General features: G+C 42.8%; 1 protein-coding gene across 1 annotated transcript in view; it reads right to left on the minus strand.

Annotated features, from left to right (window-relative positions):
- Positions 1-26,929, minus strand: part of LOC134348851 (uncharacterized) — a 75,258-nt gene that overhangs the window by 42,229 nt on the left and 6,100 nt on the right. The window contains exons 2-6 of the mRNA XM_063052634.1: positions 14,733-14,832; positions 8,139-8,480; positions 4,567-4,836; positions 2,247-2,585; positions 1,908-2,168 (exon numbers count right to left, since the gene is read on the minus strand). Of these exons, the coding sequence (XP_062908704.1) occupies positions 1,908-2,168; positions 2,247-2,585; positions 4,567-4,836; positions 8,139-8,480; positions 14,733-14,820 (1,300 nt within the window). The 5' untranslated portion in view covers positions 14,821-14,832. The remainder of the gene's footprint in view (positions 1-1,907; positions 2,169-2,246; positions 2,586-4,566; positions 4,837-8,138; positions 8,481-14,732; positions 14,833-26,929) is intronic.

Genomic DNA, 26,929 nt, shown 5'->3' on the forward strand with positions numbered 1-26,929 from the left:
AGGAAGTTGTGAGTTCTGATTCCATTCACAGTTTCTGATTAAAATTGTTTGGGATTTCTCACACATGCTTTCAGCCCCTGTCACGATGAGTGCTGGCAATATCGGAAACCAAGTGCAGAGAAAAGAAAGAACATGTAGAGATGCAGTTGAGAATTCATTCATAAAAATTCCAAAACACTGTGGCTCAGCCAAGCGGCACTGCGAGAAGTCACATTCTCAAACTAGGACCCAGCAATCACAGCTAATTGGGCATTTGCTTCAAGTGTACATGAAACACCGAATTTCTGAACCTATCAGAATAAACTTAATAAGCTTGAACAGAAGGCATTAGGAGACCACAGTGCAAAGCAGTGTAAAAAAAAACACACAAGCAAATCTAAATGATTGACGACTCTCATTGAAAAAAAATAAACCAATTCAGGTGCTCTAAAACTTCAGAACCCAATACTCTTTGGTCCACCCCCAGCAGAGCTGAAGGTCTCATTACAGCTCCTGAAATTAATATGAACCTTTCTGAATCACAAAGTGTTTTTAACAAGAATAATGTTTCATAACAATCAATTAAATAAGGTAATTAAAAAATCAAATGACTAAGAAAATTGATTAGTGCAGCAATGAAAGGTGAGGTTCACATGCATTTTGGTGAGGCTTTTCCAATGCCCCCCATGACAGGTTGCTTCAGAAGGGATTCAAGATGATTTGGAGAGTTGGAAACCTGATTGTCTTGTGGCTGAGGATAGTGGTTGCTTGGCATTTCCTGACTGGAGGTCAGTACCAAGTGGTGTACCACGGGGTCCATGGCTCTCATGCAGTTTGTATAGACCATATCAACACCCTCTCTCATCCACCTTTCTTGGTTATCTCTTCAAATCTCAATCAGATTTGATCTCCCAAATGTAGAACTGTGTTGACTGTCCCTAATCAATCCCAGTCTTTCCAAATACATGTAAACCTTGTCCCTCAGAATCCTCTTCAGTAACTTATAAATGGGAGATGTTAAGCTTACTGGTCTGTAATTCTAATGTTTTACTTTGCAGCCCTTCTGAAATAAAGGCCAATATTACCCACCATCCAGTCATCTGGCACTTCACTTTTCACTAACAGTGATGGATTTACCTTAACTGTGGCTCTGCAATTTCTTCTCTAGCTTCCATCAGTGCCTTTGAGTACACGAGATCAGGCCCCAGAGACTTATCTACCTTCATATGTTTAAAGATGCTCAGCATCCTGTTCACTGTAATGTGGACTAGTTAATACAAACAAGGACCAATTGTCCATCTAGTACCAGGCTTGTCACTTGAATACACCCTATTGTCTACAGAGAGAGCTATCCTTCAACACAGTGATAAAAGAATAATGTTTTGATTGCCTCACACTTCTTCCTTAGAAGCCTTCACATTGTCCACAAACGTCAGAATATTCAAAGATACATTGTCAGTGGAGATTTTCACCCATTGTACACTTGTATTTCTATACAAGACTTGTATACAACCAAATAAGAGCATAAGGCATTGGAGCAGAATTTGGCTTATCGAGACTGCTCAAGATCATGGTTACATTTCAATCTCAATGGAATCGTTTGTTTGGTTTAAGAAGATCAGATCTCCTTTGTTCACTCTTTTTTCATTAGCTTCTTTTCCTGCTCTTCTCTTTTCTTCTTTGTCTCTCAATGCACTTTTCCACTATTTTCATTGGTTCTTGGACCATTTAGTAAAATGACCATAAGCAACAAGTCTTAAGCCTCTTTCTTAACTTCTGAAGAATATTTAGATCACAAAAGCATCAGACTGACCAGCCCCATCAGCGAGACTCCCACACAGAATATAAAGAAGTTTCACTATGGCACAACAATGACACAAAATGTGATCATATTTCTCAATACGAAGAGCAAACCCGCAGTAACTCACCACTGAGCTCCTGATAATACGGGACGATAATCCGGAGCCTGTCTTGATCAAACACACCACACGTGCATTTCCCTCTGCCTCTCTCAGCTTTCTGTATGTTCAGACTCAGTGATTTCTCTTCCCCAGTCAGTGTTTTGTCTCCAACAGTTTCACCATCTCCGTTGATCCAAACCAGTCTGGTTGATGCAGTGACATCAGACACAGAGCAGCTCAGGGTAATGGTGTCTCTCTCAGTCACTGTATCAGACGGTTCAGCTGTGACTGTGGAAACAAGCAGGTTATTTACATTTTAAACAATGACTTAATTGGTAAAAGCAACTGCAACATTCTGTCTCCTACCTTTCACTGTGATTAACTCAATGGTCAGAAATGTATTTGATCCCAGAGAACAACTGTAAACTCCGGCATCTCCAAACAAAACCGGGACAGCCCTCACACTGATATTCTTGTCATTGAATTTTTCCACCAAGGTCATCAGTTGATTCTCAAAGTCGGTGCTACTGACATTGATGGGCTGATGGATTGTTGCAGATGCTATTTGTTTCTGTTGGTCCTGTGGTTGACGTGACTTCCAGGTCCACTGACCATGAGTGTAAGCAGAAGGATAATAGCAAACCAGGTGGAGTTCACTGTACTCTGTGCTGGGACGATAAAGGGTGTAACGCTTCCGATATAAATCTGTATCAGAGAGACAGTGGAGAACACAGTCAACTGTTATAACAGCCTATTTTCAGAGACAATGATGAAAAATTCTCAGCCACATTTATATTAGAATGTTTTATGCTTTGTCCAGCTGTTCAAGGTTTAAATGGTGATATCTTGTGTGAGTTACACACAAAAGCAAATTAAATATAAAAAAACATCAATTATAATTCAGTTTGGAATTTTTAAAATTTCACATCTGACCACCCTCGCTATCAGTGTGCAGGAGCTGGGAAAGCTTCAGTCTGTGGACCGAACAGCTCCATGAGGACTGAACCATAAAGGAGTTAAATTAAATTATATTAACCATAAATTAAGTTTGGTGATAACTTTCCATGCAAAAGGTACATTTTTAATGGGGTGTGTTTTACCATAAAGATTGATCTGGTCTGGCATTTCAGTAAATCCCCCTGTGAGTATTCCCTGACCCTGTCTCTCAATCTCACACAGGAAATGTGTCTTACAACTATCAGCACATCCACTACAACCTTGTAAACACCCTGGATTATTTCTCAGAAAGAGAGAAACTACTTTTCGTGGAAGATTTCAATGTCAGGTTCGGAAAACATTTACAAGGAGGAGAAGTGTAAAATTTAACTTTAACAGATCTCACCTATTGGGTTTTGCAGGTTGGATGAAGTTTTCCAAAGTTCTTGCTCTCTTCAGGAAAGTGGAATCCTCATGTATAAGATCTAATTATTCAGACAGGACACTACCCAGTTTCACAAGTTTTGTCTGTTTCCCTCCACAGATGCTGCCTGACCCTCTGAGTTCCTCTTTTCTCTTTGCTCTGGATTCCAGCATCTGCACTCCCCTGTGTCAGATATGATGTTGTTGTCCCAGGAATGTCTCATTCATACAAAGCCATTCCTTGGGCCTGACCCTCTTTACAATCACTCTGACAGCAATCTGGGTGAGTTAAAATCAACATTTTCTTGGTGCGCCCTTGATTGTTTCTGTATTTAACATTTCGCAGGGGTTTGATCTGACCATTTTCCACAAGTCCTTTCTCTCTTCCCAAATTTCACTCATAGCATTTTCGTCTTCCTTCCCAAAGCCCCAGTCCTGGAGTAACACACAAAATGCTGGAGGAACTCAGTAGGTCAGGCAGCATCAATGGAGAGGAATAAACAGTCAATGTTTCCGCCCAACTCTGTTTGCCAGGAATGGAAATGAAGGGGAAAAAGCCAGAATAAGAAGGTGGTGTAGAAGAAGGAATACAAGCTAGAAGTGAAAGATGAAGCCAAATGAGTGAGGAAGAGGAGATGAAGTGAGAAGCAGGGCGGTGATGGTTGGAAAATTCAGAAGGTTAGAGAAGGAGGAATCTGATAGGAGAGGGGAGTGGACCATGGGAGAAAAGGAAGTAGGAGAACTAAGGGGAGGTGATCGGCAGGTCAAGAGAAGAGAAAAGTTAAGTGGGGTGCCAGAGTGGAGAATAGAAAAAGAGGGAAGGCAGGAAGTACTTAACCCAAAATATTGTTTTAATGAGCAAACCTGACAGAAGAAACTCCTTCCTGTGTGCTGTGAACCACTCCACAGAGAGACTTTCTGAAAGTTTTTTTTCTAACTATTGCTACAATTTACACAGGATAGTTGATCACGGACTACAATCTTCCAAGGGGTTCACTCCCAACATTACATGAACCACCTACTATACAAACGTAATTTTAGATCCAAAATTTGATAACAACACTTACACGTGTCTAATTACACATGTCTTCTGTACAAATCTGACAGAAGAGCCTCCTTTCTGTGTGCTGTGACTGTTACACAGAGACAAGCAGGCAGCTACTCCACAGAGAGACTTTCTGGAAGCTTCTGTCTAACTATTGATGCAAATTACACAGGACAGTTGATCACGGACTATACTCTTTCAAGGGGTTCACTCCCAACATTACATGAACTACCAATGATACAAGTGCAATTTTAATATCCAGCAGTTGATAACAACACTTACCTGTGCCTACAGTAAAATCTGCTTTGCTTGTGAAAACAATGTTACTGTTTTCCCGCACTTCACACTGATACAACTTCCCATCCTCCACTGTAATGTGTCGGACCATCAGATAGACGGTGTTATTCAGGCGGATCTGATCAGTGTTTCTCCTGTTCTGTTGGGATGAGCCCACTGGTTTCCAGTGGAGACTGGCGACATCTGGGAGTCTGGAGATGGTACAGCTGAGGGTGACGTCACTGCCCAACAGAGGCCGCTGTGGACTCGTCTCAACTGTGAAAAACAGACCAAGAGATTCAGAGTGAGTGGTGACGTGTACAGTCCAATGATCAGACTCAAACTGAACTCAGTATGTGACCATCAAGGAAAAACTGCAGATGCTGAAAATCTGAAATATAAAGTATTCTGACGATGTGTGTTTGACCGGTATCTTTAACTGTTCTCCTTTCCACAAGTGCTGCCTGATTGGCTGAGTTTTCCAGCATTTTCTGTTTTGACCTCAGGACGTTTCTGTTCTCAGCAGTTCTGCATTAATGTGTGCATCCACGTCGTGGAATTGCACAGCAGGGCCATTGAAACTCAGTCCAGCTCAACCTGGGTTAGTGAGGCAGAGCAGAACCAGGGACCTTTCCCCTGAACCCACTGCAGTGTCAGAGTTCAGCTCAGGGACACACCATTTGAAGGAGTTTGTAACTGTCAACAGCCCAGTGGACAGGAGATAGAATCTCACCAGAGGAGGGTGCACTGTAAACGTAGCGCCTGTTTTAGCAGGATTACCGTATTACATGGAAAAGATACCAGTCTGACCCTGTCCTCAATGTGCCAGTACACTTCAGTAAGTCAACCTGACACATGCCTGGGAGACTGTGGATAAAATTGACATCTAAGGTCATTCCAGTCAGACAATTACTTAAATTGATGAGCTGCCGAAATGTACAGAGCAGGTCTCCAATCATTGAGCCTCCATGAGGAAGAGCCGTTCCGGAGAGAATGGTTCTCTAAACACCTGCCCTGACTTTCAGTCCCTCCTGGAACAGAGTAATAAATAATGAAATCCAGGACTGTGTAAGTTAAGAGACATTCTGATGCGGTGAATTCAATCTGGTGCAATTTCATTCCAGGATCAAAGGTCTGGGGCCAGTCCTTTGGTCAGGATGGCACTTCAGGACCCAACTCTGCTGTTCCTTAGTCTGTCTGACAACAGCACCTAATGAGCCGGAGGAACTCAGCAGGTCAGGCAGCATTTCTGGAGAGAAATAGTTGTTGACTGTGCATTTCTCTGCATAGATGCTGCCTGACTTGTCAAGTTCCTCCAGCTTTTTGTGTATATCTCCAGATTTCAGCGTCTGCAGTCTTTTATTTCTCCATGAGACAGTGACTTTCCTTTCATTTAGATGTTAACACAGTACCAATCCAGCAAGTATCAATGTTTATCCCTATTCCTGGTCCTCAGACTGGATTAGTCTGGGTTGTGCTGAGGGAATTGGCAGCTCACACTCTGCTGTGATTCCCCAGGGTCCTACACTCACCTGGGTTAGATCTATGGGGACAAAAATTGGCCGGGAGCATCCTGGAGCCAATAGGCTATGCCATATATGGTGCATGGTCTAATTGAATAGCCTTGTGTCATATAAAATTGACATCTAAGGTCATTACAGTTGCACAATTATTTAAATTGATGAGCTGCCGAAATGTACTGAGCAGGTCTCCAATCATTGTGCCTCCATGAGGAAAATTCAGTCGCTAGGTATACATGGAGAGGTGGTAAATTGGATTAGACATTGGCTTGATGGAAGAAGCCAGAGAGTGGTGGTAGAGAATTGCTTCTCTGAGTGGAGGCCTGTGACTAGTGGTGTGCCACAGGGATCAGTGCTGGGTCCATTGTTATTTGTCATCTATATCAATGATCTGGATGATAATGTGGTAAATTGGATCAGCAAGTTTGCTGATGATACAAAGATTGGAGGTGTAGTAGACAGTGAGGAAGGTTTTCAGAGCCTGCAGAGGGACTTGGACCATCTGGAAAAATGGGCTGAAAAATGGCAGATGGAGTTTAATACTGACAAGTGTGAGGTATTGCACGTTGGAAGGACAAACCAACGTAGAACATACAGGGTTAATGGGAAGGCACTGAGGAGTGCAGTGGAACAGAGGGATCTGGGAATACAGATACAAAATTCCCTAAAAGTGTCGTCACAGGTAGATAGGGTCGTAAAGAGAGCTTTTGGTACATTGGCCTTTATTAACCGAAGTATTGAGTATAAAAACTGGAATGTTATGATGAGGTTGTATAAGGCATTGGTGAGGCCGAATCTGGAGTATTGTGTTCAGTTTTGGTCATCAAATTACAGGAAGGATATAAATAAGGTTGAAAGAGTGCAGAGAAGGTTTACAAGGATGTTGCCGGGACTTGAGAAACTCAGTTACAGAGAAAGGTTGAATAGGTTAGGACTTTATTCCCTGGAGCATAGAAGAATGAGGGGAGATTTGATAGAGGTATATAAAATTATGATGGGTATAGATAGAGTGAATGCAAGCAGGCTTTTTCCACTGAGGCAAGGGGAGAAAAAAACCAGAGGACATGGGTTAAGGGTGAGGGGGGAAAAGTTTAAAGGGAACATTAGGGGGGGCTTCTTCACACAGAGAGTGGCGGGAGCATGGAATGAGCTGCCAGACGAGGTGGTAAATGCGGGTTCTTTTTTAACATTTAAGAATAAATTGGACAGATACATGGATGGGAGGTGTATGGAGGGATATGGTCCGTGTGCAGGTCAGTGGGACTAGGCAGAAAATGGTTCAGCACAGCCAAAAAGGGCCAAAGGGCCTGTTTCTGTGCTGTAGTTTCTATGGTTCTATGGTTCTAAATAGACAGACTAAACCCACCTCCAAAACTGTGGAGAATTATCTACAGAAGGCAGAGTCACACTCCCAGGTTTGTCCCTGCTGAAGCTGCCAAACTGTTACAATATAGTTTGTGTTGAATTGCAATATTTTTGAATGGCATCAACTACAGTTTATTAGAATTAAATAGATTATTAATAGAAATTAAAAATAGATTAATAATTAATTAATAATTAATAGATTAGAAATATAAATTAAAGATATTTTAAAGTATTTAACATATAATATCATTTGAAAACGCTTCTATCTATCACAACCCAGCTTCTCACGTCGTTCCCTCCCTCCCTCACGTACCTATTGTTCTCCTTCACATTGAGTCACTTAACACCCACCAGCTGTTGCTCCTCCCTCTACCCATCTCTTTTATTCTGTCTTCTGCCCTTTCCCTTTCCAGTTCTTGTGAAGGGTCTCGGTCTGAAACATTAACAGTTCATTTCAATTTCTGGATGCTGCATGAATTGATGAGATTCTCCAGCAATTTGTGTTTGTTGCTTCCTTTCCTTGCTTTTCTGGCAAAATACTATTTGCTTGTGTCAAGAATCTTCCCTCTATTTTTTTTTAATGGGAGATTCACTTTTCACTGGGTGAATGAAATCTCTCGATTCTCACAATCCTTCAACATCTTACTGGAAAATATTTGCAGACTAACAGAGATCCTTGTCTGACCCACTCACCTTTGATTCCAAATATTTCATATTGTGTCAGGATTTGCTTTGTCGGTTGTATTTGGGTTAAAGTGAACAACCCCGCAAATTTAATGTTCGGTCTTTGAATTATCAGAGTAACATCACCAGAACCCAGTCTCAGTTTCTGGTACAAGTCACTGCTTATCCTGTAGTTATTCCAATGTCCAGTCCACTTTCCTGAATTGTCTCTGGTGAAAGTCCCCAACTGGTGGGTGTGCTGCCCAGAATGTGGCTTCCACTCCCAGGTAACAGTGCCATTCCCAGGATTGTCTGGTCCTTTCAACAGAATCCTGTCTCTCTTATCCAAGAAATAATTCTGATTTCTGTTTTCTGTTGAAAAGCGGAACAACAAGTGAATGAATATTTAAGACACATTTCCTTCATCCCGTGTAGGTCATTAATGTTGAAGTTCATTATTTCCATTCTTTTTTTTATCTTCTACAGACTCTTCAGTGAGGCAAGCACGGCCTGTGAAAATGTCTGTCTGGAATAGCCAAGCTGAATCTAGAGATATTTCATGACAGGAGAGGAGTGAGTGGACGGCAGACTGAGATGGGAGATGATTGTCTCCACCTGCTCTGTCCTGTGACAGGATTTCTTGAGATGTGTGAGGATCAGGTGGATACTATACACACTGTATCCCCAACCCTTGTCAGGAAAGACCTGAGACAGAATAACCTGCTCCTTTATCCTTCCTGGAATGTGGTCACCAGAATTGCTCACAAAACTCTAAATGTGGCCCAACCAAAGAGTTACATAGCTGACCTGCCAACTTTTACACCGAATATCCTGGGTGATGAAGACAATCATGCTGTCTGGCTTCATTACCACCCCTATCTACATGTGCTGCACTTCAAAGGAGATATGGACTTGCATCCTTCTGTTAATCAGTACGCCGAAGAGTCTTTAGAGTGGCATTTAGTGTATATATTTAGAATCAAAATCAGGTTTAATATCACTGGCATATGTTGTGGCAGCAGTACATTGCAATACATAATAACAAAAACAATAAATTACAATATGTATATATATAATTAAATTAAATAAGTCATGCAAAAAGAGATGGAAAATACTGAGGTAGTGTTCATGGGTTCATTGTCCATCCAGGAATATGACAGCAGAGGGGAAAATGTTGTTACTGAAACAATGAATGTGTGTCTTCAGGCTCCTGCACCTCCTCCATGCTGGTAGCAATGAGAAGAGAGCATGTTCTGAGTGATGGGGAGGTCCTTAATGATGAGTGCTGCTTTCCTGAGGCATTGCCTTTTCAAGGTGTCTTGGATGCTGGGGAGGTTAGTGGTGAAAAAGTTTTTCCTCAACTCCGTTCTAAATGGCCTACCCATTATTCCTAAACTGTGGCCTCTGGTTCTGGACTCACCAATCAGCGGGAACATGCTTCCTGCCTCCAGCGTGTCCAATCCCTTAATAATCTTATATGTTTCAATAAGGTCCCCTCTCAGCCTTCTAAATTCCAGAGTATACAAGCCCAGTCGCTCCAATCTTTCGACATATGACAGTCCTGCCATCCCGGGAATTAACCTTGTGAACAAATGGGTGTAGAGAGAGTGGAACATTGGACAAAGCATGCATCCTTGAGGTGTGCTAGTGTTAATTGCCAGTCAGGAGAAAATGTTATTTCTGACTATGGTCCCCCGGTGAGGAAGTCAAGGATCCAGTTGCAGAGGGAGGACTAGAGGTCCAGGTTTTGGAGATTGTTGATTAGAACTGAGGATATGATTATGTTGAACACTAAGATAGATTGCAGCCATGACCAACCTCTCAAAGCACTTCATCACAGTAGATGAGAGTGCCACTGGGCAATAGCCATTAAGGCGGCTCACCCTGCTCTTCTTGGGCAGTGGTATGAGTTTACAACTTTCCACAGCTTTTTCTGATCCAGTGCAGTGGCTGCCCCATACCAGGCAGTGATATGACTCTTTAAAATGCTCTCCATTGTACATCTGTATAGATTTTGTGAGTATTCAAAAGTTCAAAGTTCAAACTACATTTATTATCTAAGTATGTATACATTATACAACCTTGTGATTCCTCTCCTAACAGGCAGTTACGAACAAAGAAACCGAAAAACAAGCTCCATTTATATGAAAAAAAGACTGTCTAACACCCAATATGCAGAGAATAAAAAACACATCATATCCATAAGAAAATAAAAGAATTTAATAACCCATAAGAAGACTGTCGAACACCCAATGTGCAATGAAAAAGAAACATCATAAACAATAACCACAAGCAAATAGAGTTTCTGAACTGAAGTCTACAAGAGAGTCCCATAGTTCAGCGCAGAGCCGAGTAAACGTTATGGGGCAGCAATCTTAATCGAACATGCCTGGCCTTGGGCCCCGACATCCTGCCCTTTTCAATCTGGCCTGGTGGTTAAATATCCGTCCGAACAACAGGTTCTGCCATTTGGATACGCTGGACTTCGCTGCTTCAGTTCAGCCTGTGAATCTCCATCTGCACATTGTACTCACTCACCTACGGGGCCTAGACCCCACAGCTTCGATTCAGCCTGTGAACCTCCATCTGCACATCGTGCTCACTCGCGTACGGGGCCTGGACCCCTCAGCTTCGATTCAGCCTGTGCCTGGACTCTCATGCTTTTCCACGCTCTCAGTGATGGGCCCACCGACTCATCTGCTACATCACATTGCCTCCAAGTCCAAAGGGAAGTTCAAGTCAAGTGAAGTTTATTGTTATTTAACTACATATATGTATATAACGTATATAATGTATATAGAAATGATAATTTTCTTTGAACCAGGGTGAAAAGCATATAACACACGTCAACTTATGAAGGTAAAAATGAAATCTACAGATGAATCACACAGAAATAACAAACTAAAGTACATTAATATTAAATAGAACAGATTAACCGGTAACACATCGACTACGATGCAGGTGGGAGTTCTGAAGCTGAATGGCCTGGGTGAACAAACATAGTGATAGTTCTTGTTTTTCATGCATCATAGTCTCCTTCCTCATGGTAGAAAGTCAACGAGGATAGTGGATGGATGGGTGGGATCCTCAATAATAATAAGGGTCCTGCGTATGCAGCACTCCTGATAATGTTTAAGATGGATGGCATGGAGACCCGTATTATCCACTCCGCTGAACTCAGAGTCCTTTGTGGAGACTTCAGGACCGATGCTTGACTGCCCCTATAGCAGATCGAGATGTAGCTTCTCAGAACTCTCTCAATAGTGCTGTAAAATGCAGTGAAGATGGGATGGAGGGAAGTGGGAGCCTTTCTTCCCTCAATCTTCTTAGAAAGTAGAGGCGCTGCTCTGTGATGTCCATTTGACAGAAAAAGAATGGTTAACAAAGTAGTTAGTTGCTTTCATTGGTTTGTAAGCCACCAGCCAGAAGACACAGAGGTCCATCAGTGCCATCTTAAACTGGAGTGTCTTTAGTGACATACCAATTCCCCTCAAACTCTGAATGAAATATTGCCACTGTTATGCCTTCCTTGAAATTGCATCAATATGCTGGTCCCAGGATAGATCCTCAGAGATGTTGACACCCAGAAGCTTGAAACAGTCCACATTTTCCATTGCAGATCCCTCGATGAGGACTGGTATGTGTTCCATTGACTTCTCCTTCCTGACGTGCACAATCAATTTCTTGGTCTTACTGATGTTCAGTGCAAGGTTGTAGCTGCAGCCAGCTGATGTATCTCATTCCTGTATGCCTCCTCATTACCATCTGAAGTTCTGCCTACGATTGCTTTGTCATCGGCAAGTTTAGAGATAGTGTTTCACCTGTGCCTCACCACACAACCATGGGTGTAGAGAGAGTAGAGCAGTGCATTAAGCACACATCCTGGAGGTACTCCAGTGTTGATTGTCAGTGAAGAGGAGTTATTATTTCTGATCTCTATAGACAGTCATCTCTCAGTGAGGAAAGCAAGGATCCAGTTGCAGAAGGAGATACAAAGGCCCAGGTTTTGAAGGTTGACGGTTAGAACTGAGGACATGATTGTGACGGACATTGAAGTTGATTCTAGCTATGACCAACCTCTCAAAGCACCTCATCACAGTAGATGAGAGTGCCACAGGGTGAATATCACTGACGCCACTCACCCTGCTCTTCTTGGACATTGATATGATTGTCGCTCTTTTCAAGCAGATGTTAACCTCCTACTGCAGCAGTGAAAGAATGAAGGTGACTTTGAAAACTAATTGGAGAGTTCTTGAAGTTCAGTGCAGTCTTTTGATAATAAAAATGCATACTTTTCAAATTTAAAAAATCCTTTATTTGGCCTCTGAAGGACTACTCTGTCGGAATCTGCAGCCATCTTTCCAGAATTTCTGCAACTGTGTGACTAACAAAGATAAAAAGATCTTAGTCAACGATCCAAAAATCTGCTTTCTTGCCTCCTTCAATAACATGGGAAAGAACACAGCAGGTCCAGGGGCATCATCTGCCCTAAAGCTCCAGAAGGAATTAAACCCGTCTTGCCTGTGAATATCAGCAAATCCTTCCCTGATCTCAGTTTCCTTCATGTCCTTCTCCACAGTGAATACTGATACAAATCCAGAGTTGATCAATCATAAGTATATTTATTTTGTTTGCAGCAAGGGAAGACTAGGACCTCACAAGAGCCGATAATAGCTTCGAGAAAAACAGACAGCCTAGTCACTTCTTTATACACAAATGTTTGTTACCGTGCATCTCTTCCAGGACAGGGTTCAAATCTGTACATCTGCTTAATCAGTGGACTTGGCATTCTTCCAGTAATGCATCTGCTTGTCTTTCTGCAGTTTGTCAAATACTCATTGTCCATTAGCAGAATGTTGCACAAACACAATTACCAAAGCACTCTGGTACAATACTGGCAACACACATAAAAGTTGCTGGTGAGCGCAGCAGGCCAGGCAGCATCTCTAGGAAGAGGTGCAGTCGACGTTTCAGGCCGAGACCCTTCGTCAGGACTAACTGAAGGAAGAGTGAGTAAGGGATTTGAAAGTTGGAGGGGGAGGGGGAGATCCAAAATGATAGGAGAAGACAGGAGGGGGAGGGATGGAGCCAAGAGCTGGACAGGATCTCCCCCTCCCCCTCCAACTTTCAAATCCCTTACTCACTCTTCCTTCAGTTAGTCCTGACGAAGGGTCTTGGCCTGAAACGTCGACTGCACCTCTTCCTAGAGATGCTGCCTGGCCTGCTGCGTTCACCAGCAACTTTTATGTGTGTTGCTTGAATTTCCAGCATCTGCAGAATTCCTGTTGTTTGGTACAATACTGGTTCCATTTTGTTACAGACAAAAATGCCATTCTGTACTACAAGTAAAGTACATTTCCTCAGGCTCCAGGCAAATGTTTCTTTCTTTGTCGCTGAATGGTGGTATTTTCTTTCCAGTAACTCTATTGCTTTTAGTGTTTTTGTAAAAGTCATTGCAATTCTCTATAATCCCATTTACAAAGGGCATTTCATGGAGTCATTTGGCCCTTTTGCTTTCCTGTTTAAGTCCACTACTGCTTCCTTTATAGTCCTTAAAGGCCCAGTGTAATTTCCCCTTTCTAGTCCTCACATATTCTTCCTTCCTCTTTATGCCTAAATTTGCCTCTTGTCACCTAATATTTCCTAACCTTAGCATCCTCAACTTTTTTTCCTCTAACAACATAAGTCCAGTTGGTCTTTAACCACTTCTCACATGTCTGATATGGACTTACCCAATAATTGCTGATCCCAAGCAACTTTCTCCAGCTCCTGTATAATACTGTTCTAATTAATGTTTCATTGATTTAGCAATTTGCTCTGAATTCAGTCCTCTCCATATCTATAACTGTTTGAATATGTAAAAAGTTGTGATTGTTGTTCCCTAAATTCTCCCCCAATGCCCACCACATTCCCCCACCCGCCTTCGTGGTGGGGACTGAAAACAATGGTTTCAATTATCATTGTGTTGGATGGTGTGTGTGTGTGTGTGTGTGTGTGTGTGTGTGTGTGTGTGTGTGTGTGAGATATTTGCTTATCCCATATGGGGCATCCCACATACAATGTGGAGACAGTGGTTGGTGATCCTGAGGTGGTGTCAACAGTTGACTAGTGGAAACAACAATCAGTTTTCGTTTGGTGTCATCAAAGAGTGGCATGAGGATGAGAAATAGGAAGGTCCCAGGATAGGTTGTCAGAGGGAGCCAGGGGAAACTGTACGGGAGGTGAAGTGAAGAAATTGTGGGTGAGTCTCAAGCTACAAATGGACCGGCAAGGTGAGAGCAGTTCCACTCGGCTGGACTGTGGTGGGGAGTTATTAGAGGAGATATTGTGGACTACTGTATCAAAGGCTGCAGACAGACTGGGCAGGATAAAGAGGGAGAGTTTCCCTCTGCAACGTGCTCACTGGATGTCATTTCTGACTGTGACAGGAACTGTGTCGGCGCAGAAGGGAAGAGTCCTGGTGGGAGGAGCTCAGAAATGAAGATCCGTTAATAATGAGATGGATTGTGAGACAGCAGCACATTCAGGGACTCAGAGAGGAATGTGAGTTTGACACTGGGGAGTGAATTTACATCGACAATAATAAAACAATGTGATTCTGATTGGCTAAGAAAAATCACTTACTTTGTGTGGAAACAGGATGAAGAATTAAAACAAAGATATTAAACATCAAACCCACTGGCAAACTTCTGTAGTGAAACCTCAGCCACATTTTGTGCGTTTCCTGCAAGAAATGAAATGCAGCTTTAGACTGAGCAGCAGGAACCCACCCGAGCCCACAGACAGAACAGGTCAGCTCACTGCGTTTCACTGTAGAGATCTTCATGTGACTTACACAGTTTAGCAAATTATTCCTGAATTGAAATGCATTGCTTATGCACCCAGTGTCTACTTAGGTACACCTGTACACCAGCTCATTAATGCAAATATCTAATCAGCCAATCATGTGGCAGCAGCTCAATGCATGCAGACCTGGTAAAGTTGTTCAGATCAAACACCAGAATGGGGAAGAAATGCAGCTTTGGATTGAGAAGCAGGAACTAAGTGACTTTGACAGTGGAATAATTGTTGGTGCCAGATATGGCAGATTGAGTATCTGATAAACTGCTGATATCCTGGTGTTTTCGTGCATTGCAGCCTCTATAATTTACAGAGAATGGTGTGAAAAACAAAAAACAAATCCATTGAGGGACAGTTCCGTTGGTGAAAATGCCTTGTTAGTGTGAGAGGTCTGAGGAAAAGGACCAGACTGGTTCAAGCTGACAGGAAGGCAACAGTAACTCAAATAACCACATGTTACAACAGTGATGGGTAGAAGAGCATCTCTGAATGTACAACAAGTTGGAACTTTAAGTGGATGGGCTACAGCAGCAGAAGACAACACTGGGTTCCAGTCCAGTGAATAGGTACTGAGTGTTTATGGGTGTCACTGATGAGGTCGTATTTGATGCCCACCCTGAATTGTTTGAATTGAAGGGACTGTGAGACCACTTCGGTGTTAGTCACATTACTGTGAATCATACAGTACATGGTCAAGGCTGGGTGTGGACGAAATATAATGAAAAAGTCGTTTTTACAAGAACGAACATTTTCACAATCACCACTAACCACCATTTACCCCCGACTCCACTCGCTTTACACCTGTAACAGTGCAGCTAAGTACAGCTCCAATACCATATACGAGTTTGCTGATGATACCACTGTTGTGGGCAGTATCAAAGGTGGTGATGAATCAGTGTGAGGGAATTTAGGGGGTAATTGATAATGTGTGACTGGTGAATGTTCTAGTAGAAGGCAACAGACAATGTAGATAAGATAAAAGAGAGTGTGGAAAACCAAGTATTATTAAAACAGACCAGCAAATCGCTAATTACTAACCACCCTTCCTCAGCTGCAGGGCTTGTTGTGAAAAGCTACTTTAATTCAGTGGCACAAATGCTTGGATTGTTCCATCTTTTTACCTCATCAGGAAACCTTGACTTGAAGTGGGTAGCTGTCTTAAAAGGGAGCATTATGGACTATATAATTCAGAACTGCCACTCTCAAGAGCTGATTCTCACGTGGCGACGGAAATAAAAGACAATCGAATATCCGGGTCAGAGTGTTGTTTTGAATTCCTCTACCATGTCAATATTTCAGTCCAAATGTTATTTGATTTGCACTGGCAATATTAGCGACGGGGTTGGTATCCCTTTATACGGAATATAGGGAACCCCTGACTGGGAAATTGGCCGCTGGAAAGGGAATTGCCCTGAAAAAAAAAACAGGATTGGAGACCAGGACTGTGCCAGACAAGGTTGCCATGAGATTGCCCTGAAAGACAAGATTCAAGACCAGGGACCGGGACTCTGTCAGACAAGGTTGCCCCTTACCAGCCGGCGACCAGTGTTCCTGAGTTTGGGTAAGAACAAGACGGAAACTGGGAGAAGGGACAGAGAACCCTTCTTTTGAAATTTAAAATTAAATTAGAATAAAATTGATCCTTTTTGGTTCCCAGATGTTCGCTGTCATAATCAGCTGATTATTCAAGGGGACAACAAGGGTGCGACAATATATTAGCATATGTTTGGTAAGATTTAAAACTGAAAACGATGGGTAACCATCCTGGTAAATTGGCGGCCACGACTGTAAAGTAAACCTCACTAGCGACGTCCAAGTGTTCGTAAAATTAAAATACCGCTAAACGACACCATGATGAAGAGAATTGAGAAGTACAAGACGACAAAGAAATGGCCGGGTGACCTGCTGGTACCCCCGGGATGGCCCACTGATAAGGTTTGGTTGGAAATAGGGGTTAGCAGGTACTCTGCTACATTTTCTAGTGATTTGTGTAGGATTGTACAAATTCAAGGGGAATTCAAGGCCTTATGGAGGTTCTTTCGACCTGATAAAAATAAAATATTGGACGGAGGTGACTGACTCAGGTAGCGGGGTTCCCAGTTGGGACCTTGATTATATGATGTGGTGTTTAATAAATGGGAAGAAGTGGCCAAGAGCCACCAGCCCATGACACTGACACCGTGGCTCCGGGACCCGCCAATGTTCTGTACCCACAGTTGCCGGGTCCCCCCCGTAAACTCCATCTCAAGACCTCTCAGAAGTCATCGAAGTAGCTGCAGCCGTCCAACTATTCTGCGTCGGCTACTGTTTCCGCGCAGGGAGGGGACGGAACAGAACAGTTCCCTGAATCAACACCTTCAGCCGGCGACAGGATCGGCAGACAACAGAGTCCAAGGGAATAAGAGCTGAGGTAGCAGATAGTTCTAGCCGGGGTGGGAGGAGGGAGAATATCAGTGAGTCTCCCCGAATAATGGTGGGAGAAATCTCAATTCTAAAGCCCTAGACCCCGGCTGAGGTACGGGATATGGTTAGTGATACCCATGACCCGCTAAGAAAACCAGTGGCGTTCCATAATTGGCTCACATAGGCTTGCCAAATTTTCCAGCTCCTGCCCGGGGACTTGCGCACACTCCTCAGGACAGGGACAGGGAGTAGGTTCCCCTTCCCAGACAGACCCACGAAGGCGACTGGGAACCACCAGAGTTGGGGTGATGTAAGACAAGTCACGGAGCAGTGAGTCGCTGAGGTAAGAGAACCCATTTTAATGACAGCCCGAAAACACGGGGACTTTGGTGAGGTTATCCAATGTCTACAGAAAAATAAAAGAGAATCCCTTGCGGACTTCATTGCTCGTTTTAAGGATACTCGGGAGTCGGATGCCGGCATCAGATTCCCAAATATCAGAATGCCCAGCTGGCCACGCAGACCTTTCTAAACTCCCCCAGACCCGATATTGCCCACTCATTTAAATTAACTAATCTTAATTGGCAGAGCCGGACGAGCAGGGAGTGTGGGCTGCTGCTGGAAGCTGGGTGTGTTTTGCTTGATGTGTGAGTGTGTTTTGGAACCTGTTGAGGGAAAGAGATTGGGGAAGGATTGGAAATTGCTGGGAGGGGGTTGTGTGGGTCTGGTAATGGCGGACAAGATAAGAGGCGGGGTTGAGGGAAAGAAAGTGGAGAAGGAGAGGGATAGAGACTTGGGACCAGAGGGAGGCAGCTGGGGAGAGGTGGATTATTGTGAAGGGAGAAATAAAGGGAATGAGGAGGTAGTGAGGGGTCGGATGAATAAAAACCAAGACAAAGGGAATAAAAGAATAAGAAGTGATAGTGGAGAAAGCTCTGAAAGTGAGGAAGATGAACAAGCTCAGAGAGGAGGTGTTGTCATAATTAGGTTTAATGAGAAGGCTCAGGGACATATGAAGAAAATTAACCCGTTTGTGCTAACAACAACTCTGACAAATAAGATAGGGGAAATAGTATTTGCAAAAGTCCTTAATGATGGCAACTTATTGGTATGATGTGCGAATGAGGAACAACTTGAGAAAGCACTCAAGCTAAAAGAGATAGGAAAATGCAAGGTGGAATACACTGGGAGGGCGGGAGCACAAAACAATGGTTGTAAAGGAGTGATCACGGGGATACCAATGAGTATAAATATGGAGGAGATAAAGAGGAACATCAAAGGAGGGAAAGTAATGAATGTTCAAAGACTGAAAACAACAAAGGAGGGAGTGAAAAAGGAAAGTGAATCAGTATTGATTGAATTTGAAGAAGAAAGAGTGCCGAGGAAGGTGTTCCTGGGTTTCATGAGTTACCCAGTAAGGGTGTATGTGCCAAAGCCACTGAGGTGCTATAATTGTCAAAGGTTTGGACACGTGGCTAAAAACTGTAAAAGGCAGAGGAGATGTGCTAGATGTGGGGGTGATCATGAATATGGAAAGTGCGGAACAGGAGTTCAACCAAAATGCTGCAATTGTGGAGGAGCTCATAATGTTGCATATAGTGGGTGTGAGGTTGTGAGACGGGAGACTAAAATTCAAGAAATAAGAGTGAAAAGAAAGATCACTTATGCAGAAGCTGTAAGAATGTCAAGAGAACAGAATAATGTTCCTAATGAACAGGGAGCAATAGGGATACGAGAGATGCAACAAAGAACAAATGACAGGATTTATGTAGACAAAAAGGCTCTAGTAACATTCATTGCAGGAGTGATTAATAGTACTGCTGAGGTAAAGTCAAAAAGTGACAAAATTCAGCTGGTGGTAAAAGCAGCAGTGAACCATTTAGGGTTAGTAGGACTGACATGGGAAGAAGTGAGGGAGAACCTCAGTAATCAGTCAAGCCAGGAAGTGTCATGTTAATACTAATTATGGTGATTCTTTTACAATGGAATGCAAGGAGCTTACTGGCCAATAGCCAGGAATTCAAGCACTTTATTAAAGAAATGGTTGTAAAACCGGATGTAGTGTGTATTCAGGAAACTTGGTTGAAACCAACTTTAGACTTTGTGGTATATGGGTATACAATGATAAGGAAAGATAGAAATCTAGGGGGAGGAGGGGGTTGTGCTATGTTAATCAAGCAAGGTATACCATATAGGGTACTGGAGAAAGGAGATGATCAGGAATACATAGTGGTGGAAGTGTGGGAGAGAGGGGAGGGAGTGGTTATAATTAACTACTACAATCCATGTAAAAGGTTGGATTTGGACAGCCTATTAAAGATACAAGGACAAAACAGACATAAAGTAGTGTGGTGTGCAGATTTCAATGCTCATAGCACAATATGGGGGGATCAGATTACAGATCCAAATGGAAAGGTAATTGAAGATTTGATGGAAGAAAGGGATTTGGTGAGTATGAATGATGGTAGCGGCACAAGGATAGATATAACAACAGGAACTGAGTCAGTGTTAGATATTACGTTAGTGTCTAATACCTTGGCTGGCATTAGTAACTGGGGAGTTTGGACTGCTTCAACAGTAGGCAGTGATCACTACCCAGTTTTGTGTTCAGTGGGTGAAAGAGTTGAAGTAAGACCAGGTGGCGGAACCCCAAAGTGGGTGTTTGAAAAAGCTGATTGGGGTAAGTTCCAGAAGTTGAGTGAAGAAGGGTTGACAAAGATTGATATTTCTGGAAATGTAGATGAATTAAACAGTCAGGTGACTTCAGCAATTATCATGGCAGCAGAAGGATCTATACCTAGGAGTAAAAATAGGATGAATAGGAAACTGGTACCATGGTGGACAGAGGAATGTTGTCAGGCTGTAAAAAACAGAAATAGAGTGTTCAGGCTAGTTAAAAGAACCCATAATATGCAGCATTTGGTTCAATATAAGAAAGCACAGGCAGTGGTGAGAAGAACTATACGTCAAGCTAAAAGGGCAAGTTGGAGGAGTTTTTGCGACAAGGTAGGAAGAACAACACCTGTGGGAGAGATATGGGGAATGATTAAGAGGATGGGAGGAGATAGAAGGGAATGGGAATATCCAGTAATGATATCTGAGGAGGAAACTGCAGTCTCCAGTAGGGATAAGGCTGAGGTCATGGCCAAGTCATTTGTACTGATACACAGTTCAGAAAATTTGTCTGAAGAAGGGAGAAGAAGAAGGGAAAGAATAATGAGCCAACACCCAGGTGTGTTAAGCAGGAGGGAAGGAACAGATGATATAATTGATGATCCATTTACATTAGCAGAAATGGTGAGAGCAATAAAGAGATCGAGACCAACCTCCCCAGGGAAAGATCTGATATGCTCTGTGATGCTAAAAAATCTAGGAGAAGGAGCACTCTTGAAGTTGCTGCATTTTTATAACAGAGTGTGGGAGGAGGGAAGATTACCAAGTGCATGGAAAGAAGCAGTAGTAATTCCAATAAGGAAGCCTGGCAAGGATCTGTCAAAACCCACTAGCTACAGACCAATTGCATTAACATCAAGTATATGTAAGATAATGGAAAGGATGATAACAGAAAGGTTATCATATGAGCTTGAGAAAAGGGGAATGCTGGCAAGTTATCAGAGTGGTTTTAGAAAGGGAAGGAATTCCATGGACTCAGTGATTATGTTAGAGACTGAAATAAGGAAGGCCCAGGCAAATAGAGAGTCAGTAGTGGCAGTGTTCTTTGACATTGAAAAAGCCTATGATATGATGTGGAAGGAAGGATTATTAATTAAACTGCACAAGATGGGGGTTGGTGGGAGAGTTTTTAATTGGATTAAAGATTTTTTGTTTGGTAGAAAAATTCAAGTTCGGATTGGATCAGAATTATCAAAACAGTACATAGTGGAAAATGGCACACCTCAAGGTAGTGTGATTAGCCCGTTACTTTTCATGATCATGATCAATGATGTCTTCACAAAGGTACCAGTGGATATAGGTAGGTCACTGTTTGCGGATGATGGGGCCTTGTGGAAAAGAGGCAGGAACATGGACCATATAATCAGGAAACTACAAGAAGCAATTGATGAAGTGGTGGAGTGGGGTTATGATTGGGGATGTAGATTTTCAGTAGATAAAACTCAAACTGTATTTTTTACCAGGAAAAGGGTTGAGGTAGGGAAGAAGTTAAGGATGTATGGGGTTGAATTAGAAAGGGTTGCATCATTTAAATTTCTGGGAGTTATATTTGATTCACGATTAACATGGGCAGACCATATCAGGAAAGTTGAGGAGAAATGTAAAAAAGTAATAAATGTGATGAGATGTTTGACTGGTAGGGAATGGGGAGCAAGTTGTTCAGCTTTGAAGAGAATGTATGTGGCTTTAGTAAGATCTGTATTGGATTATGGAAATATAGTATATGGATCAGCAGCTAGGTCTCTTATAAGGAAACTGGATGTGATTCAGGCTCAGGCCTTGAGAGTGTGCAGTGGGGCTTTTAAAACGTCACCAGTGTCAGCCCTACAGGTAGAAATGGGAATAATGCCTTTGGAACTAGGAAGGATGCAACTGATGGCAAACTACTGGGCTAACTTGCAGGGGCACAATGATTCTCACCCTACTAAAGGAGTGTTGCAGGAGTGCTGGGAAAATGGGAGGTTTCAGAGGGATACCTTTAGTCGGGTAGGGAATGATATCGCGAAAGAATGTGGAGTGTTTGATCTGAGGATAAGTCCTTCAGTAGTTTATCCGGTTGTAGCTCCATGGAAACTTGTATGGCCTGACATAGACTGGCATTTGTTAGAGGTAGAAAGGAAAGAAAGATATAAAACAGATTTGGTAAATGCATTTAACTGTCATGTGATGGAAAAGTATAGTGATTATACTCACATTTATACAGATGGTACGAAGGAACCTGAAACAGGAGTGACAGGGTTTGGGGTGGTAATACCAGCAAAAGAAATTGGAATCAGCAGAAGAACATCTAATAAGTTAGGGGTGTTTACAGTGGAGATGCTGGCAGTGTTGGTTGCGTTGCAATGGGTGCAGAAAGCCAGACCATCCAAAGCATTGTTATGTTCAGATTCATCCTCAGTTCTAGCAAGTTTAAGGTCTTTTCACACAAACAGTCGGCAAGATGTACTTTATGAAGTCCTTCAGTTAGTTACAAGAATTGCAAATCAGGGAGGTCAGGTAAAATTTCTATGGGTTCCAGCACATGTAGGGGTGAAGGGGAATGAGAGGGTGGATGAGTTGGCAAAGAGGGCGTTAAAGAAAGAAAATGTGGAAATGCACATTAGTATCAGTAAAGCAGAGGTTAAGTGTGTAATCTGGGAAAAAGTCAACCGAATGTGGCAAGAAAGATGGGACAGGGAGGGGAAAGGGAGGCATCTATATCAAATACAAAAGAGTGTTGCAGTTACTAGGGTAAGTAATGGAAACAGAAGAGAGGAGACTGTGTGGACTAGGTTAAGACTGGGACACTGTGCATTAAACAAAACATTGAAAATGATAGGGAAACACCAGACAGGATTGTGTGAGGAATGTCAGGAAGAGGAGTCAGTAGAACATGTAATTCTGAGTTGCAGGAAGTATGGGATACAGAGAGAGATGATGAGAATTAAACTAAGGGAGTTGGGGATGCAGGAATTCACATTAAAATGGTTGCTGGGCATGGGTGAGAGAGCACAAGTCCGGGTATTTTTAGCGTTTTTAAGGGGTACAGGGGTTTTTTATAGAATATGACGAATAAACAGGAATAGGATACTAGGATGGTCAAAGATGGGAGGGTGAAGTGTAGGTTTGTGTGTGTGTGTGTGTGTGTGTGATTGGGTGAAGGGATTTAGAATGTATGTCTAGTGCACATTCTGGAGCAGAGGGTGGCGGTAATGCACCATTAAGCTGGATGCCAACCGCCGTAAAACAAGATACAGACAGACAGACAGGCAGAGCCGGACGAGAAGAGGTCGGCGCATGCGTGAATGTGGTTGCGGCGCTTGTTGAGGGGAGGAGACTGGGGAAGGAGCGGGAATTGCTGGTGGGGGTCGCGCGGGTCCAGTAATGACAGACAAGGCGAGAGGGTGGGAAGTTGAGGGAAAGAGAGTGGAGAAGGAGCGGGATAGGGATTTGGGATCAGAGGTAGGCAGCTAGGGAGAAATGGATTATTGTGAGGGGAGAAATAAAGGGAAGGAGGAGGTAGTGAGGAAACGGATGAATGAAAACCGAGACAAAGGGAATAAAAAAAATAAGAAATGACAGTGGAGAGAGCTCTGAAAGTGAGGAAGATGAACAAGTTCAGAGAGAAGGTTTTGTCATAATTAGGTTTAATGAGAAGGCTCAAGGAAACATGAAGAAAATTAACCTGTTTGTGCTCACAACAACTCTGGCAAATAAGATAGGGGAAATAGCATTTGCAAAAGTCCTTAATGATGGCAACCTGTTGGTAAGATGAGCGAATGATGAAAAATTTGAGAAAGCACTCAAGCCAAAAGAGATAGGAAAATGCAAGCTGGAATACACAGGGAGGATGGGAGCATGAAATGGCGGTGGATGTAAAGGAGTGATCACGGGGGTACCAATGAGTATAAATATGGAGGAGTTAAAAAGGAATATCAAAGGAGGAAAGGTAATGGATGTTCAAAGACTGAAAACAACAAAAGAGGGAGTGAAAAAGGAAAGAGAAAAAGTATTGAGTGAATTTGAATTTGAAGAAGAAAGAGTGCCAAGGAAGGTGTTCCTGGGTTTCATGAGTTACCCAGTAAGGGTGTATGTGCCAAAGCCATTGAGGTGCTATAATTGTCAAAGGTTTGGACACATAGCTTAAAACTGTAAAAGGCAGAGGAGATGTGCTGGATGTGGGGGGTGATCATGAATATGGAAAGTGCGAAACAGGAGTGCAACCAAAATGCTGCAATTGTGGAGGAGCTCATACTGTGGCATATAGTGTGTTATGTACCCCATAACGGGTTAAAGAACCAGCAGAAATGGAACACACCAGGAGTCTGGTTTTGCTGTTAACTAATGCTATTTTATTAGTAACTACGTAATACAGTCAAATATAACCAGATAAACAAACAGGTTAGCAAAGTTTATGCATATACAGGTGTGTAAATATAAAACACAAACTTCATCAAGCTTAGGTGGTAAACGATACAGTCTTAAGATGGTAGGTAAATGAAGTCAGTTCAGTTCGTGTTATTGAGCTGAGTACAATGGAGAAGAGAGAGAGAGAATCATAGTCATAGTCATACTTTATTGATCACATGGGAAACTGGTTTTCATTACAGTTGCACCATAAATAATAAATAGTAATAGAACCATAAATAGTTAAATAGTAATATGTAAATTATGCCAGTAAATTATAAAATAAGTCCAGCACCAGCCTATTGGCTCAGGGTGTCTGACCCTCCAAGGGAGGAGTTGTAAAGTTTGATGGCCACAGGCAGGAATGACTTCCTATGACGCTCTGTGTTGCATCTCGGTGGAATGAGTCTCTGTCTGAATGTACTCCTGTGCCCACCCAGTACATTATTTAGTGGATGGGAGACATTGACCAAGATGGCATACAACTTAGACAGCATCCTCTTTTCAGACACCACCGTGAGAGAGTCCAGTTCCATCCCCACAACATCACTGACCTTACGAATGAGTTTGTTGATTCTGTTGGTGTCTGCTACACTCAGCCTGCTGCCCCAACACACAACAGCAAACATGATAGCACTGGCCACCACAGACTCATAGAGCATCTTCAGCATCGTCCGGCAGATGTTAAAGGACCTCAGTCTCCTCAGGAAATAGAGACGGCTCTGACCCTTCTTGTAGACAGCCTCAGTGTTCTTTGACCAGTTTATTGTCAATTCGTATCCCCAGGTATTTGTAATCCTCCGCCATGTCCACACTGACCCCCTGGATGGAAACAGGGGTCACCAGTGTTTAGTTCTCCAGGTAAGCCAATGCTGTCGATCCTCCGTTGTCCTCTGAAATCCTTTAAACTCATCGAATGTGACAACAGGAAGGAGACCATCTTCTGTGTAAAGCTATCAACCCCGGTAAGGGTTGAACACACTGATAACTTCCCACCAGTCACCCCTTTTCCACGCTGCAAGAGCCACTGATCGATTATCCCAATCAATCCTCCAAAACCCACCCTTCTGTGGGTACACAAAGCTCATCCAGTGTCCGAATCCACGTGTGTCTCACTCCACACATGAAGTATCACCGACAGTGATCTTCAACGAATATCCTTTCAACACAAGTGGTACCACACCAAAATTCAGATACAGGACATCTCAAAGTGGTGGCCACAGGATACTCCAGTAGAATCCACATATGGATTATCACTAACAGTAGCTTGTCACAAAGGGGACCCTCTTCAAGGGAACCACCACCGAGGCAAATGGTCGACACACTGGTAGATTCCACACGGTTACCCCTAACACACAACGTGGTAGCCACTTATCCAGTTCCACGACATACAAACTAACTCCAAAAGTGATTTGCCACAGGGGTGCCTTTCTTCAGTGAACTACCACACCCAGACAAAGGGTAAATGCACATATAGTATTCACAAAGTTTTTCCCCTCACCAGAGAACCCACTCCTATGGATTAACTAAGTGACAATCACACTTTCATAGTCAAATGGAAAGAAACTCACCCTCACGGGCTACTTACAGAGAGAGTCCAAACAGTGATCTCTTTGTCACTAGGTCTCTTCTGTTTCAAACCTATCTCTCCTCTCTTCTCTTCCTGCAAACTTGTTCTAGTTGCAGAAAACTTGTGAGAGTCATTAATCAATACTCATGATCGATCTCAACTCACCCCTTTTGGGTTACTGAAAGTTTAAACCAGCGACTGACTCACTGGTGTCCATCTTGACTCTGAGCATGTGTTTCTCTGTGTCTGTAACTGTCCTTGTAAAAAGTAAACATGCTGCAGAGAAACCATATCATCGACTGTCCTACAAATAACACCACCCTCGGTCACCATGGCGACTCACGAGCTGGTCACTGCTCTCTCTCTCCGAGTCTGTTGCACCCTCTCTCTTTTTCTTATCCTGGAGCAGCTCAAATAGTGTCCAAAAGTCAGTCTCATTCTCCCGACATTTTAAAATGACAGTCCACAGAAAATATGAACCCTAGGGGTACATAACAAGTGGGTGTGAGGTTATGAGACATGAGAATAAAATTCAAGAAATAAGAGTGAAAAGAAAGATCACTTATGCAGAAGCTGTAAGAATGTCAAGAGAACAGAATAATGCTCCTAATGAATAGGGAGCAATAGGGATACAAGAGATGCAACAAAGAACAAATGACAGGATTTATGTAGACAAAAAGGCTCTAGTAACATTCATTGCAGAAGTGATTAATAGTATGGCTCAGGTAAAGTCAAAAAGTGACAAAACTCAACTGGTGGTCAAAGCAGCAGTGAACCATTTAGGGTTAGTAGGACTGACATGGGAAGAAGTGAGGGAGAACCTCACTAATCAGTCAAGCCAGGAAGTGTCATAGGTTGGTTAATACTAATTATAGTGATTCTTTTGCAATGGAATGCAAGGAGCTTACTGGCCAATAGCCAGGAATTCAAGCACTTTATTAAAGAAATG

The sequence above is a fragment of the Mobula hypostoma genome, chromosome 7 (assembly GCF_963921235.1).
Source record: "Mobula hypostoma chromosome 7, sMobHyp1.1, whole genome shotgun sequence".
Classification (NCBI taxonomy): domain Eukaryota; kingdom Metazoa; phylum Chordata; class Chondrichthyes; order Myliobatiformes; family Myliobatidae; genus Mobula; species Mobula hypostoma.